Source organism: Zeugodacus cucurbitae, chromosome 3 (assembly GCF_028554725.1).
Source record: "Zeugodacus cucurbitae isolate PBARC_wt_2022May chromosome 3, idZeuCucr1.2, whole genome shotgun sequence".
Taxonomy (NCBI): Eukaryota; Metazoa; Arthropoda; class Insecta; order Diptera; family Tephritidae; genus Zeugodacus; species Zeugodacus cucurbitae.
In genome coordinates this window covers 52,754,297-52,767,622 of record NC_071668.1, presented here as the reverse complement: position 1 = coordinate 52,767,622, position 13,326 = coordinate 52,754,297, and the positions used below count along the sequence as shown (strand labels likewise).

The 13,326-nt window shown below is 39.2% G+C and overlaps 2 protein-coding genes across 2 annotated transcripts in view; one reads left to right on the top strand and one right to left on the bottom strand.

The window, feature by feature from the left end:
- Nucleotides 1-2,415: 2,415 nt before the first annotated feature.
- Nucleotides 2,416-13,326, bottom strand: part of LOC105216874 (neural cell adhesion molecule 1-A) — a 112,809-nt gene continuing 101,898 nt past the window's right edge. Inside the window, exon 19 of the mRNA XM_029043243.2 lies at nt 2,416-3,606. Within this exon, the coding sequence (XP_028899076.1) occupies nt 2,701-3,606 (906 nt within the window). The 3' untranslated portion in view covers nt 2,416-2,700. The remainder of the gene's footprint in view (nt 3,607-13,326) is intronic.
- On the top strand, nt 7,464-11,196 carry LOC128920197 (uncharacterized). Its single transcript, XM_054226900.1, has 2 exons — nt 7,464-9,763; nt 9,844-11,196. Coding segments are annotated over exons 1-2 (2,286 nt in total). The 5' UTR covers nt 7,464-7,479; the 3' UTR covers nt 9,846-11,196.

Sequence of the window (13,326 nt, the reverse complement as noted above, 5' to 3'; positions counted from 1 at the left end):
ACTAGTAATCACGATTTTTCTAACTTCCATAGTCCAATCTCAAGAAAGCGGAACAAAATATGTGATCTCTTAAAACAGCCAGTACCATCCCTTAGTCAGACTATATGTGAGCATATGATCGACATTTGCTACAAAACGTAATTATCTTCAAAGGAAAAGCGTGAGAGAGATTATAGTATTATTGAACCTAATTGTGATTTTCAAAGAGTTACCTGCCAACAGCAGCTGAAACACAAATCTCTTTATAGCCTTTTTACACAGGAGCTAATTGATCAATTAACCGGCCTATGCTCGATTAAACGCTTATTAAGATCGATTTACCATACAAAATAAAAATATACATTAATTTTTAATTGAATTTTAATCGACTTGAAAATGAAATGCAACTCTGCGACAAAGACGTACGATATACGTTCTTTGCCTGCGTTTGGCTGCATTTTTTGATAAAAAAAGCTACGGTAGATGTCGCTGCTAAAAATATCAAATGATGCAACTTACCAACTTCTGATGAAAAGCAAAAACAACAAGTACGGAAGGGCTAAGTTCGGGTGTAACCGAACATTTTATACTCTCGCAATTTATTTATTTAACTTTATTTATATTATATAATACACAATTTGACCTACATATTCGTCATATATATTGTATAAAGTCCATTGAAAGTTGGAAACCATAATATTAGGTTAGAAGCACCGAGGTCCTCGTGTTCGATATATGGGGCCTTAAAAACCTATGGTCCGATTTCGGCGATTTTTAGAATGTTGTTTAGTTCTGCACCGATATCTTCACTAGAACTTACTTTATATATTGTAAAGTAAACGATTCAGATTGTCTTCAAAGTTCTGGTATACAGGAAGTAGGCGTGATTGTGAAGCGATTTGGCCTATTTTCACAACATATCATTGGGATGTAAGGAAACTATTACAAACCAAGTTTCATTGAAATCGGTCGAGTGGTTATGATCCGATTTCTTTTATTTTTGGACTGTATTAGGAAGTGGCTAAAAAAACGACTGCAGAAAGTTAGGTTTATATAGCTCTATTGGTTTCCGAGATATATACAAAAAACTTAGTAGGGGGCGGGGCCACGCCCACTTCCCCAAAAAAATTACATCCAAATATGCCCCTTAATAGTACGATCCTTCATACCAAATTTTATTTCCATAGCTTTATTTATGGCTTAGTTATGGCACTTTATGTGTTTTCGGTTTTCGCCATTTTGTGGGCGTGGCAGTGGTTTGCTCATTTTCGAAAGCAACCTTCCTATGGTGCCAAGAAATAAGTGTGCCTAGTTTCATCAAGATATCTTAATTTTTACTCAAGTTACAGCTTGCACAGACGGACGGACGGACAGACGGACAGACAGACATTCGGATTTGAACTCCACTCTTCACCCTGATCACTTTGGTATATATAACCCTATATCTAACTCGTTTAGTTTTGGGTGTTACAAACAACCGTTATGTGAACAAAACTATAATACTCTCTTTAGCAACATTTGTTGCAAGAGTATAAAAATGTATAAGAGCTGATCGGTTATCGAGTAGCCGGCAGTGTAAAAGGCAAAAAAGGGTTACTCAATAAAAATTTTGCTTGATCAATTAATTTGACTGTGTAAAAACGCTATTCAATTTTATATACTCAATCCAGCATTTACTACCTTATTTCAATAGAGAGGCGGTGAGGCGATGTAGGGTCTGTTCATATAACGATGTAGTGCTCTGGCATATAATAGAAAATGTTGATCTAGTGCCAATAAAGAAATTTTAGACAGTTCTCTCTCGGAAGCTATTTGCAGATTTATCAGAAATGCCAAAATTTTGCGGATGATAAAGCTGCAAATATTATAGTATTATCCATCAAGTCAACACAATAAAAAATATTTAATATGAAATTTGGAAACGGAGATTTTCATGCCGGAGGAACTTCATTTTCCCAAATCATTTAGTCCAGCTATGACAATTTTCCACTCCACGCTTCATGTTCAAAGAAGTTGCTTTCTCTTCTCTTCAGAAAAAGTTAAATTGAAAGAAACTTTCTGTAGGCTATGAATAAACTAAGACAGAATGTAGCAAACGAACGAACAATAAAGGACACTGTGATTGGTGCACATTTATCAGCGTCGATCATTAGACAGTTTAAGTTTTTATACAATTTTGAAAAATGAAACTGCTAACTCCACTTAATCATGCGTCTGCAAGAATTTATCGTTAGCACTCACTGGATGCTGCAACGTCACGCTTAGCACTTGTGCTAATTACACGAAAACTTTTTACTCGCTCATCAATCTAACTGTACTTAATGCCTAATACAATTTGTCAAGGACGTACTGAAGTAGACAGCAGCTCAGAGCCACTTAGCCAATATAGTTTTATGGCGCAACTTGTTGCTGTTTTTTTTCACCTTTATACATATATATTTATATATATTGGTATGGACTTAGGGCTATACATACCTTACTTATTTCATTACAAATTTTCATGCACTTTTACTTTGTCAGCTACTTCACTACACATTTCGTACATTTTCGATTTTTCTTTTCTCAATACATACCAACCAACCACTTGAGCGCCGCACACATTTATACACATATATACCACTTTGCGACGACTGTCCGTACAACTTTGACAACACTCTGCGCCTCATAGTACTTGTAGCACTTGGCTGGTGCCTTTGACGGCGCACTGCATAAATTGCCAGCTCAGACGCAGCTTTCGGGCACACGCTGTGTCATTAAGCAATCCTTGATGGCATTTATATTTATGTTGTCATCCAAGTCGCTGGACGAATTGCAGGACGTCGTTGCTGTTGAGGCCGCCGATGCCGATACCGCGCCCGTCATACTCAGTCCTAGACCGCTGGCGCCACCACTACTACTGCTATTATTATTGCTGGCGTTCAGTAGCAGCCCGATGCCACTCAACGACGCCGAAGTCTGCGAGGTGAGCAACATCGATGGCAATGCTCCGCTGTGATGGTGGCGTCCACTGGCATTCACACCCGTTGTGCCGGCCAGCGTGTTGTATGCAAGTGGATGTGGCACTGGTAGCGGATGGTGTGACTGTTGCTGTTGTTGTTGTTGCTGTTGGTGGTGATGCAGCATTGTTGCACGACCTATAGTGCCGCCAACTACATTATGATGCAGTCCACCATTGCTGCCACTGATGCTGCCGTTGCTATTGCAACTCTCATTACTATTGATGAGACTGCTGAGTAAGTAACCGCTGCCGCTCCCCAAACCGGGTGGTAGCGTGCCGCCACCGCCAGGGCCATGTAACTGCTGCTGTTGCTGGTGGTGGGTGGCATTGTATGCGGCGGTGGGTGAACCGATTAGTGCCTCATTTAGGCCATTCGCTGAATGGGTCGCAGTGACAACCGTTGCTGCACCAGCTCCAGCGCCTGCTCCTGCTGCTTTTGTGTTCAGTAGCTGCTGTTGTTGTTGCTGGTGATGCAGTAAGCCAGTGTCCACTGCATTGACTAGGACACTACTGCTGCTGCTGCCATTGGGATCTGCAGTTGTGCCCGAGAGTGGATGTGTTGTACGTGCAGTGATTTGATTAGCAGCGACGAGCTGCGTGATGTTGTCATATGCGGTTGTAGGAAGATGCTGCTGACAGACACGTGCACACGAGATGGACAAAAATCCAACGGGAAACAAAGCGACACGGTGATAAAGTGGATGCAGTCATGGTAGCCGGATATGGTGCGCGTATATTCACCGTGGGCATTGTTAATCGTCAAAGTGTTAGTATGTCAAATGTGCAAATAAGTCAGTTGCAGTGCACAGGAAATTGTGTCAGCGTGTGTTTGTACGTTCAAATGTGTTCGTGTAATTCATTCGATAGCGGATATAGGCAACCGTTAGTTATGTTGTTGTTGTCCAACAATGCAGTACGTAGCGCCAAGTAGATTTGTAGCGGCGAGTAACGAGTGGTAGTTAGTCATTTAGTTATCCAAGCGGCATACAGATGTACAGCAGCAGCGGCAATAAACGCCATAAAAATAAATTGGAAAAGAGCAGAAGAGAAGAAAAATGTGTTTAGTAAGCAAAATGCGAGAGAACCACTTAAATTCAATCAAATCAACAGTGAAGTGCAGCTAATTGTTTGTTTGTAATGGCGGCATCATGCAGCCGCCAATGAAGCTCCTTTAGCGCAATAAAGGAATTTATTGGTAATTTTCTTATATTATAATAGTCTTTAGTAAAGTATAATAATAGTCAATGAAAAACTTTATTACTTTTAAATGTGTAATTCCTTAAGCTGTTAACCGAAATCTATAATATATTCGTTGAATGGATCCTTGAATTTTTCGGATGTAGTTGAACATTCAGTACACTCGAAGATTACAATCCTTACGAGATAAAATGTTCGGATAAAAAAATCTGGTTGACCAACAATCATAAATGGTATCATATTAATATATAATACTGGTCAGGCTCACTTAGCTTCTTACTGCACCCTCAAGAAACTCTTAAGTATTTATATTAAAATCGGCATATCAATATAAATCACTATCTACATCATATTAGTCTTAAGGTGATCCATTTCGAGGTTCCCTACTTAAAAAAACACAGAAATTTTCAAATTTAGTGGGTTTGTATTTTTAATGACCCGTTCGAGAATTTCGACTGGTAACTAGCGAATGACACGCGTGGTGTTTTGCTGCAAGGCCTGAATCGAAGAGGCATTGTCCGCCTCACAGGAAAAAGTCTAAAGGTGTGATATCACACGATCTGGGTAGCCAATAGGCCGGCCCTAAACGACAAATCATCTGCTCACCGAAGTGTTCTCTAAATAATCTCGCATTGAATGATGCGATGTGTGCGAAGTGGCGCAGTCTTGTTGAAACCAAATGTCGTCGATATCACGAACTTCAATTTCAGGCATCAAATAGTCGGTTATCACTACGCAATATTGCTCGCCATTGACGGGTTGGTTCTCACCGGCATCATTTTTGAAGACATATGATTCCACCTTCCCACAAACCACACCAAACAGTTGCTTTTTCTGGATGAAATGGCAGCTTATGAATCTCTACAGGTTGGTTTTCGTCCCAAATGCGCCAATTTTACTTGTTTACATACCTATTCAGCCAGAAATGGGCCTCATCTCTGAACAGAAATAAGCTCGAAGATCTTTACAGAGAGTGAATTTTCGTAACAAAGTAAATTTGTTTGTAAATGTTGTTCAGACGTAAGTTTTTCCATGATGAAATTCCAAACAATACTCAACAAAAACAAGTAAGGAAAGGCTAAGTTCGGTTGCAATCGAACATTTTATACTCTCGCAATTTATTTAGAGATGTACCTATATTTTCGGTGAATAATTACCCTTAGGCACTGAGTTCTTCATGTTTGATATCAGGGGCCTTGAAAAGTCATGGTTCGATTTTGACAAGTTTTCCACAAGTGATGTTACAGCTCAAATACAGTATTTGTGTAAAGTTTTAGTGAACGAATCAGAAGGATTCAAAATTGAGTTATTTGGGAAGTAGGCGTAGTTGTGAACCGATTTCGCCCATATTCCACCAGTGTCATCAGGGTTTCAAGAAAATATTATACACCGAATTTCACTGAAATCTGTCGAGGTTACATCTTGTACGGACGGACAGACGGACGGACGGACGGACAGACAGACATTCGGATTTGAACTTTACTCGTCACCCTGATCACTTTGGTATATATGTATAACCATATATCTAACTCCTTTAGTTTTAGGACTTACAAACAACCGTTATGTGGACAAAGCTATAATACTTTTGCAGCAAGTACTATTTATCAATGAACTGAATAATCTAAATTGGTTCTGCCACTAATCGCGTAAAAAAAAATCGCGTAAAAATGGTTAGTTTTCCAATATTAACTGACGAATTGGTTCCTAATATAAAAAATATCGCGTATAACAAAATATACGCGCAAAAAAATATTCAAAAACAATACAATAAGTTTCAAATTTCAGACTTATGATTTATTCATTCATAACAAAATAAAAAATACTGTTGACGCCGCCCCCGCCTAATTTCACTGCCACGTCTGTGTCGGAAGAGAGATCACTACTTCGAAGCTTTTTCGAAGTCTAATTCGAACGCAACTAAATATTTGAAGTTGCGCTCTTGCTTTGCTTCTTCTTACTTCTCACTTCCTTTGCGACATCTCAACCGATCCAGACGTGCACACCGTACTCCACCACCTGAGCTAACATTGGTCCTTCGAGCCGGATAACAGGTAACAAGTTGAATTTTTTAAAGTGAAAAGTGCATTGATTCGCCTGAATTAGTAACACGCAAGGTTACAGCCAAACATATTTTGGACTTGTGCTCTGCAAGCTATAAGGCAATAAATTAGTAAATTTGAACATAATTTATGTATGTACAAAACTAATTGTGCGGTGTGAAGTAGAGACCGAAACTTATTTTTGGCGCTCTACCAACAAAAACTCGCACACTGCAGGTTGTATTGTACTTCGTTTAAGTACAACAATAAATACACCTCGCCTTGCACTCGTCATTTAAATCACTTTATATATTCTAACAATATCTGTTATTCGAAATTTAATTTTCTTGGACGCACAAACAACGTCTGGAGCGTCAACAAATCTCTATCGGTTTTCGTCTTGCTAATTTGAGTCTAGTCGCTCAACTCTGCCTTTCCATATATTGCTCGAATAGCAATAAAGGCAAGCAGCAATACAGTAGCTGCAGTAACGCTCTCGTTACAAATCTCTCTCGGTCCTTTTGTGTAGTTAATTTGAGTCTAGTCGCTCAAATCTGCCTTTTCATATTGTTCGAATAGCAATATAGGCAAGCAGCAATACCGCAGCTGCAGTTTCGCGAGTGATAAGTGAAAAGTAAAACAAAAAAAGAACAAAAAGCACATAGCCCAAACAGCGTTGAAGTGAGCGACGCAATCAAAGGCAAAGCAGCGCAGCAGCCATCACAGAAGGCCGGCAGCAAAGGCAGGCAGAGCCAAAGGACAGCAACAAAAGGGACATTGCATTAGTGCGGAGATAACCCCATAAGCCAAAGTGCAAGTGATAGAATTGAAATAAGTACTTGTGAAATTCTCTTTGTAATTTGATTTAAATAAAGAGTGACTAAGCACACATCAATCTTTGTTTGTGTACTTATACGAATACTAGGCGTGCAAGTGCATTGGGACGATTACCCAGCAAGCACTTTTCAAACAAATTTTAACGAAACGTAGTTGATTGTTTCTGCACTAATCAATTTGTGATAGTGTATATACATATATAAAAAAAAAAAATATTTTTTTATTGAATTCATTATTTTTTTATTACGAAAAATTTAAACGTTTCACAACTGAACAACGCGTTAATTCAGTTTGCAGTTTTCCGTGATTGGTACTGTAACTTTTAAACTTATTGCAACATATTTGCAATTTTTTTTTCAAATTTAAATCAAATTTTTAGAAACGATTTTGCGCAACATATTTGCAGTTTCGGTTAAATTGTCTGATACAATGGAATCCATCAAGGCCTTTATGATAGCTGCAGACGCTATACTGGAGTTTGAGGAGTCTTTTGCTCCAACTGCAAACAACCAAAGTGCCTACTCTCTTGAAGTACAACAAGCCGAACTGAAATCTCTGTGGGCAGAGGTAAAGTCGGAATACAAGTTGTGTTTGCCAAAGGTGGATGCTTCCGATACAAAAACAGTTGAGGACATAAAACTTAAATATACCAACAGTTACCACGCATATGTGTGTTGTGCGGCCTTGATGGGCGAACACATGCACAACCTCACGGGGTTCAACCAAAGCCCAAGTTCAAATTCTACAATAATTCAACCTGAACGGTTGCAACAAACGGCAGAACCCGTGAGGTATTCCCTCAACTTACCGCCATGTGATACAGAAATATTTCATGGCGATGTGTTGCAATGGCCCTCATTTAGGGATCTATTTGCCGCAATTTATGGGAACAACTCGAGGTTATCCCCAGTCGAAAAGTTATTCCACCTGAATCAAAAAACCCGAGGTGAGGCGAAAGCTATCGTTTCGAAAGCGCCTCTGACGAATGATGGATTCGCATTGGCTTGGAATAATTTGTTGTGTAGATATGAAAACAAGCGAGTTCTTGTCAATACACAATTAAATTTATTATTCAAGCTTCCGCACATTTCAACTGAATCTGAGGCCGAACTCAGAAATTTACAGCGGGAGATAAATAGCTGCATTTCAGCTTTACAAATACATGGCATCAATATAGATAGCTGGGATGCCTTATTTACGTATTTGTGTTCTATCCGATTGCCTGACTATACACTGTCGCTTTGGGAACAATCTCTGGATTCGGATTCAGAGATTCCAAAATGGGTTGAGTTAGACAAATTTCTAACCAAACGGGTTAAAACGCTAGAGAGGGTATCAAACCTCAAAGGCGAGTCGATTACTCAACCCAAGGTTCAGTCGGCTGATGGTGAAGGTCGGACACCAACCTTGCAATCAAGGACAGGGTCCAAACCCATAAATTCCCATCACGTCAAGACAAACAGTCTTAAATGTAAACTTTGCTCATCTCAAGCGCACATTTTAAAATCTTGTCAAAGATTTATAGAGATGCAGCCTAACGCAAGGTTAAATGCGGTCAGAAAACTTCACGTCTGCTTAAACTGTTTATCGGACACACATGAAGTCAAAGATTGTAAAAGCATGTTTAATTGTGCTAAATGCAAACAGAGACATCACACTATGATTCACCGGGATCAGAGTGAGGAAATAGCTCAGTCACCCGCCAGCACAGACCCTACTGAGATTTCCACTAAATCTCATATGGCCTCCATTAAGGCCAAAGTATCAAATGTGCCGACCAGTCAAAGCATGCTCTTAGGTACAGCTATGGTGACTATATGTCACAACGAAAACACCTTCACTGTCAGAGCCCTGATCGATTCGGGATCTGAAGGAACATTCATTACCAACAGTTTGCAAAAACGCTTAAATCTGACAAGCAGGAAGGTCAGCGCACGAGTTTCGGGATTGAATAATACCGTGTCGGGACGAGTTCAAACGGTATGCTCAATCACCATTGGCTCGCCCCGTAACAAAGGTTTAAAATTAGAAGCGGAAGCGTTGGTACTACCAAAACTGACTGGACTGCTTCCTTCCATATCAATCAACCCTTCAATTGTTAAAAGGTTACCCAATATCCCCTTAGCGGATAATAATTTCCATACGAGTCAAAAGGTTGACTTGTTGATCGGAGGGGATATCTACCCGAAAATCATATTAAACGGGGTAAAATCAAAGATCTTCGGTTCCCTCATTGCCCAACGTACAGTGTTCGGCTGGATTTTAACAGGTTCTGTTCCCTCCGAAGAAACAAAGAATAAACCGACTTACGTCACATATTTCAACGAGGTATCTTTAGATAATCAGCTTTCCAAATTCCAGGAACTAGAAGAAATACCTAAAAAACCATTTTTCACTGTAGAAGAACAATATTGTGACAGGTTATATTCAAAAACAACCATTAGAAACAGCGAAGCGCGTTACATTGTTTCACTCCCATTCAAAGTTATTCCAGCAGAAACTACTTTTGGAGCATCTCGTCATATTGCACTGAAACAGAAACGAAAGAAATGGAAACATTCCCAACAGAACGTCCAAGTAAACGACCTAGTGGTAGTTCGTGATAAAAATTTACCTCCAAATGAATGGAGATTAGGCAGGATCACCAAAATATATCCAGGGATGGACCAACGAGTTCAAGTTGTGGACATCAAAACACAACGCGGCTTAATTTGTAAGCCTATCACAAAAAATGTCATTTTACCCAATAAATGTTAACTTTTTAACACCTTAATAATTTTCTTTTCATTCAAGAAATTATTGAAAATGACGACCATCAATTGCCCTTTTTGCATAGAAAGTCACCTTCTTCGCTGGTGCCCAAAATTTCGCCAGATGTCCCCAGAAATTAGGCTGAGGACAACCTTAATATACCGCTACTGCAGCAACTGCCTTGCCTCGAACCACTCAAAGGATGAGTGCGACAGTGTAATACGCTGTAAACATTGCGGCAGCCCTCACCATACAATGCTCCATGGTATTAGTTCAGATGCTGAAGAACTAGACGAGGATGTCGTAGACTTAACATGGGCACAACAAGTCGAGCTAGAGGCAGCGGAAATGGAAGAGGAAACCATCGCTACGGCGGATTCGATACCTTCACAACCATGTCAACCGACGTCATCAGTCATGCAACCAAGGGAAAGCTCTGACCAACGGTGCCTCTCCCGCATACCACACGCCCAGGATTGAGCCAGACTCGATTCGTCTCGCCGACTTCGGCGTGCTGGTAACTTCTATTCGGATTGGCGGCATGGTAACGATCGACTGAGACTCGATTCGTCTCAGCGACATTACCCGGACCCCCGTAACTGCACAAATACAACGTCATCAACTACCACCGACGCCAGTAAGGTCTCTGGAAGACCACACACTTCAACACTTCCAGAACCTAAGACTCGCAGACTACGACTTCTACAAGTCAGCGCCAGTCGAGGTAATTTTAGGAGGGGACATCTACTCCCGGCTCATACTGCCAGGGTTACAACCAGCGACAGTGGGACAACTCGTCGCCCAAAATACGACGCTGGGATATGTAATATCCGGCGTCGTATAATATCGGCCCAATAAAATGCACTGGCTACCTACGCCTCTGACATTTACCATTTACCCAGGATCGAGTTAGACTCGAGTCGTCTCACCGACCTCGGAATGTGGTAATTTCTATGCAGTTTGGTGGCATGGCAATGATCGTCTAAGACTCCATTTGTCTCAGCGGCATTTCCCGGACCGAACCAGACTCGATTCGTCTCGTCGGCCACCCCATCTGCAAGAAATGCATCGCTTGCCAGAGGAAGTACAGGAGCCAGTCGCATGTTAGTTTTAAGTAATAATTAATTAATTGTAAACTGCATTTGCAGTAATACTGCAAGGCGAGCGGAATGTTGACGCCGCCCCCGCCTAATTTCACTGCCACGTCTGTGTCGGAAGAGAGATCACTACTTCGAAGCTTTTTCGAAGTCTAATTCGAACGCAACTAAATATTTGAAGTTGCGCTCTTGCTTTGCTTCTTCTTACTTCTCGCTTCCTTTGCGACATCTCAACCGATCCAGACGTGGTAAGTGTAATTCCAATTAATTTAATAAAATTATAATTATTATAAGAATATTTGATCTTCTTTTTTTGGATTACTTTGTGTGGAATCAATTGCGCCCTCTATTTCCCCACGGCCAACCACAAATACGAAACGAAGCACACCGTACTCCACCACCTGAGCTAACAAATACAAAACAAAAACCATATATAAAAGAGACGAAAATAGAAAATAGGTAGATTTAATGAAAAAACCGCATTTAGGAAACCATTCTTGAAATATATTTCCAGTTACCTAGGCTTTTTTATTGGCCATCCAGTGAACACGTTAATGTTTTAAATCTGAGCCCTTTAGTGCTCGCGGCCTGACACTTTTGTTTACTAACAGCGGTTTAATCATGCGGCCACCAGAAGCATTGCTACATAATAAAAACGTTACACGGTCTTTTGCAGCTTTGTAGCCACCAGAGGATTTTGGGTTCGTTTTGGTAACCTGTTCCAAGATAGGCCGGTTTCATCCGCAAAAAAATTGGTCTGGCGTGTAACCACCTTCTTGAAAAATTTTTAATAACTTTGGTGGATAGTCCTGCGCAGCTTTACTATCAACTGAAGCAATTTCACCCTTAGTTTTTAAATTATGAAAATTATGTCTTTCAATAAACTTCGAAAACCATCCACCACTATCTGAAAATTCGTTTTTGTTTTCTTGGTTCGATGTTAATCGATTAAAAATACATAGAGCTTTTTGTTTTATTCCTATAGTATCAACTGGGATTCGATTCTGGTTGAAATCCTCAATTCAATTGTTAATAGGTTTTCCATTTCTTCAATAAAAAAATTTCTTGAGAATGAAGTTTTCTTCGCATTTACATTTTTGTCGGAAACTACAGATTTTCTAATTGCATTTTCATTTTTTTTATTGTCCGCACTGTAGATTCACTTGGCTTGGACTCGCCTCTTCCTTACAATTGTTGGGCCAGCTCCCTGCTCTAGATAGTCCAAAACTTATATTTTTGTTTCTAAAGAAATGCCTTTGCGTTCCTTATTTTTTCCGGAATTAGCTTCCATTGTAAAGCCAGCAAAAATTAAAATTCCTTATGAAATTTTTTGATTATTTTTATTACAAAATTATAGATATATTTTAAAGTCTTACCCAAACAACAGCACCGGCCGCTAACTAAATACATTACAACTAGATTTGCAATAATTGATACACATAGAATAAAATTTTTTTGTTGGGACTTCCCCGTATTATATTCAAAAATTATTACGCGTAAAAATATGTAAACAAGCAAAAAATGAAAAAAAGCAATCGCGTTAAAGTGAGAAATTCGCGTAAAAAAGGAATTTGCGCTGCAAAAATAACCGTAACGTTAAAGTGAAATAGCGTAAAAAGAGATCGCGTAAAAAAAGGACTGAGTGTACTCAACTTTCAATTAAGTATAGACGTTATAGTAGCTGTACTTGACATATTTTCATACTTACTTGTTACTCATTAACCGATATCAAAATCTGCACGTTTATTTACATGAAATGTTTGTATAGCTAGTTAAGATATTTTTTACACCTCGCAGTATTTGCGCGGTTAAAACGGTATAATCTGAGATCGACCATTTTCAGATCAGAACTGTCTGACCATAACTTATTTATGTATATTATATTTCGATATTTTCATAGATGGAATTTCAAATGTTGTAATATCTGAAGTAGGCGGATTTACCCATTTTTCAGCTATTACATAAGGATATCTAGAGATGTATCCAATTTCTATCTAGTTGTATCCAATTTTTATGACGACTGAAGCTGTTTGGTATAGACTCGTCACACCTTAAGCAGTTTAGAGCTATAACTCTGATATGATAATAGATGTGGTTTTTATCTGATTTAACCCATCAGCCATGAAAACGACGTTAACCATCGCAAAATCACCAACATTTAGGTAGAGGTCAAAATATATTAAAAGATGTTTAAGAAATCAAGGTATGGTATAGGTCTATGGTAAGAATAAGGATGGCGGTATTAATCAATTATCTACCAAAATATACATAAAACAGCGTCAAATTCAAGTTGACGTTTAGTGTATAAATATGTGCACAAACACTGCTATTTTTATATAAGTGTATATATGTATGTATAGCTATGTATGCGAATAACATTGGTGTAAAATTACTTTCATATAAAATAAAAAAATATATATTTTTTTTA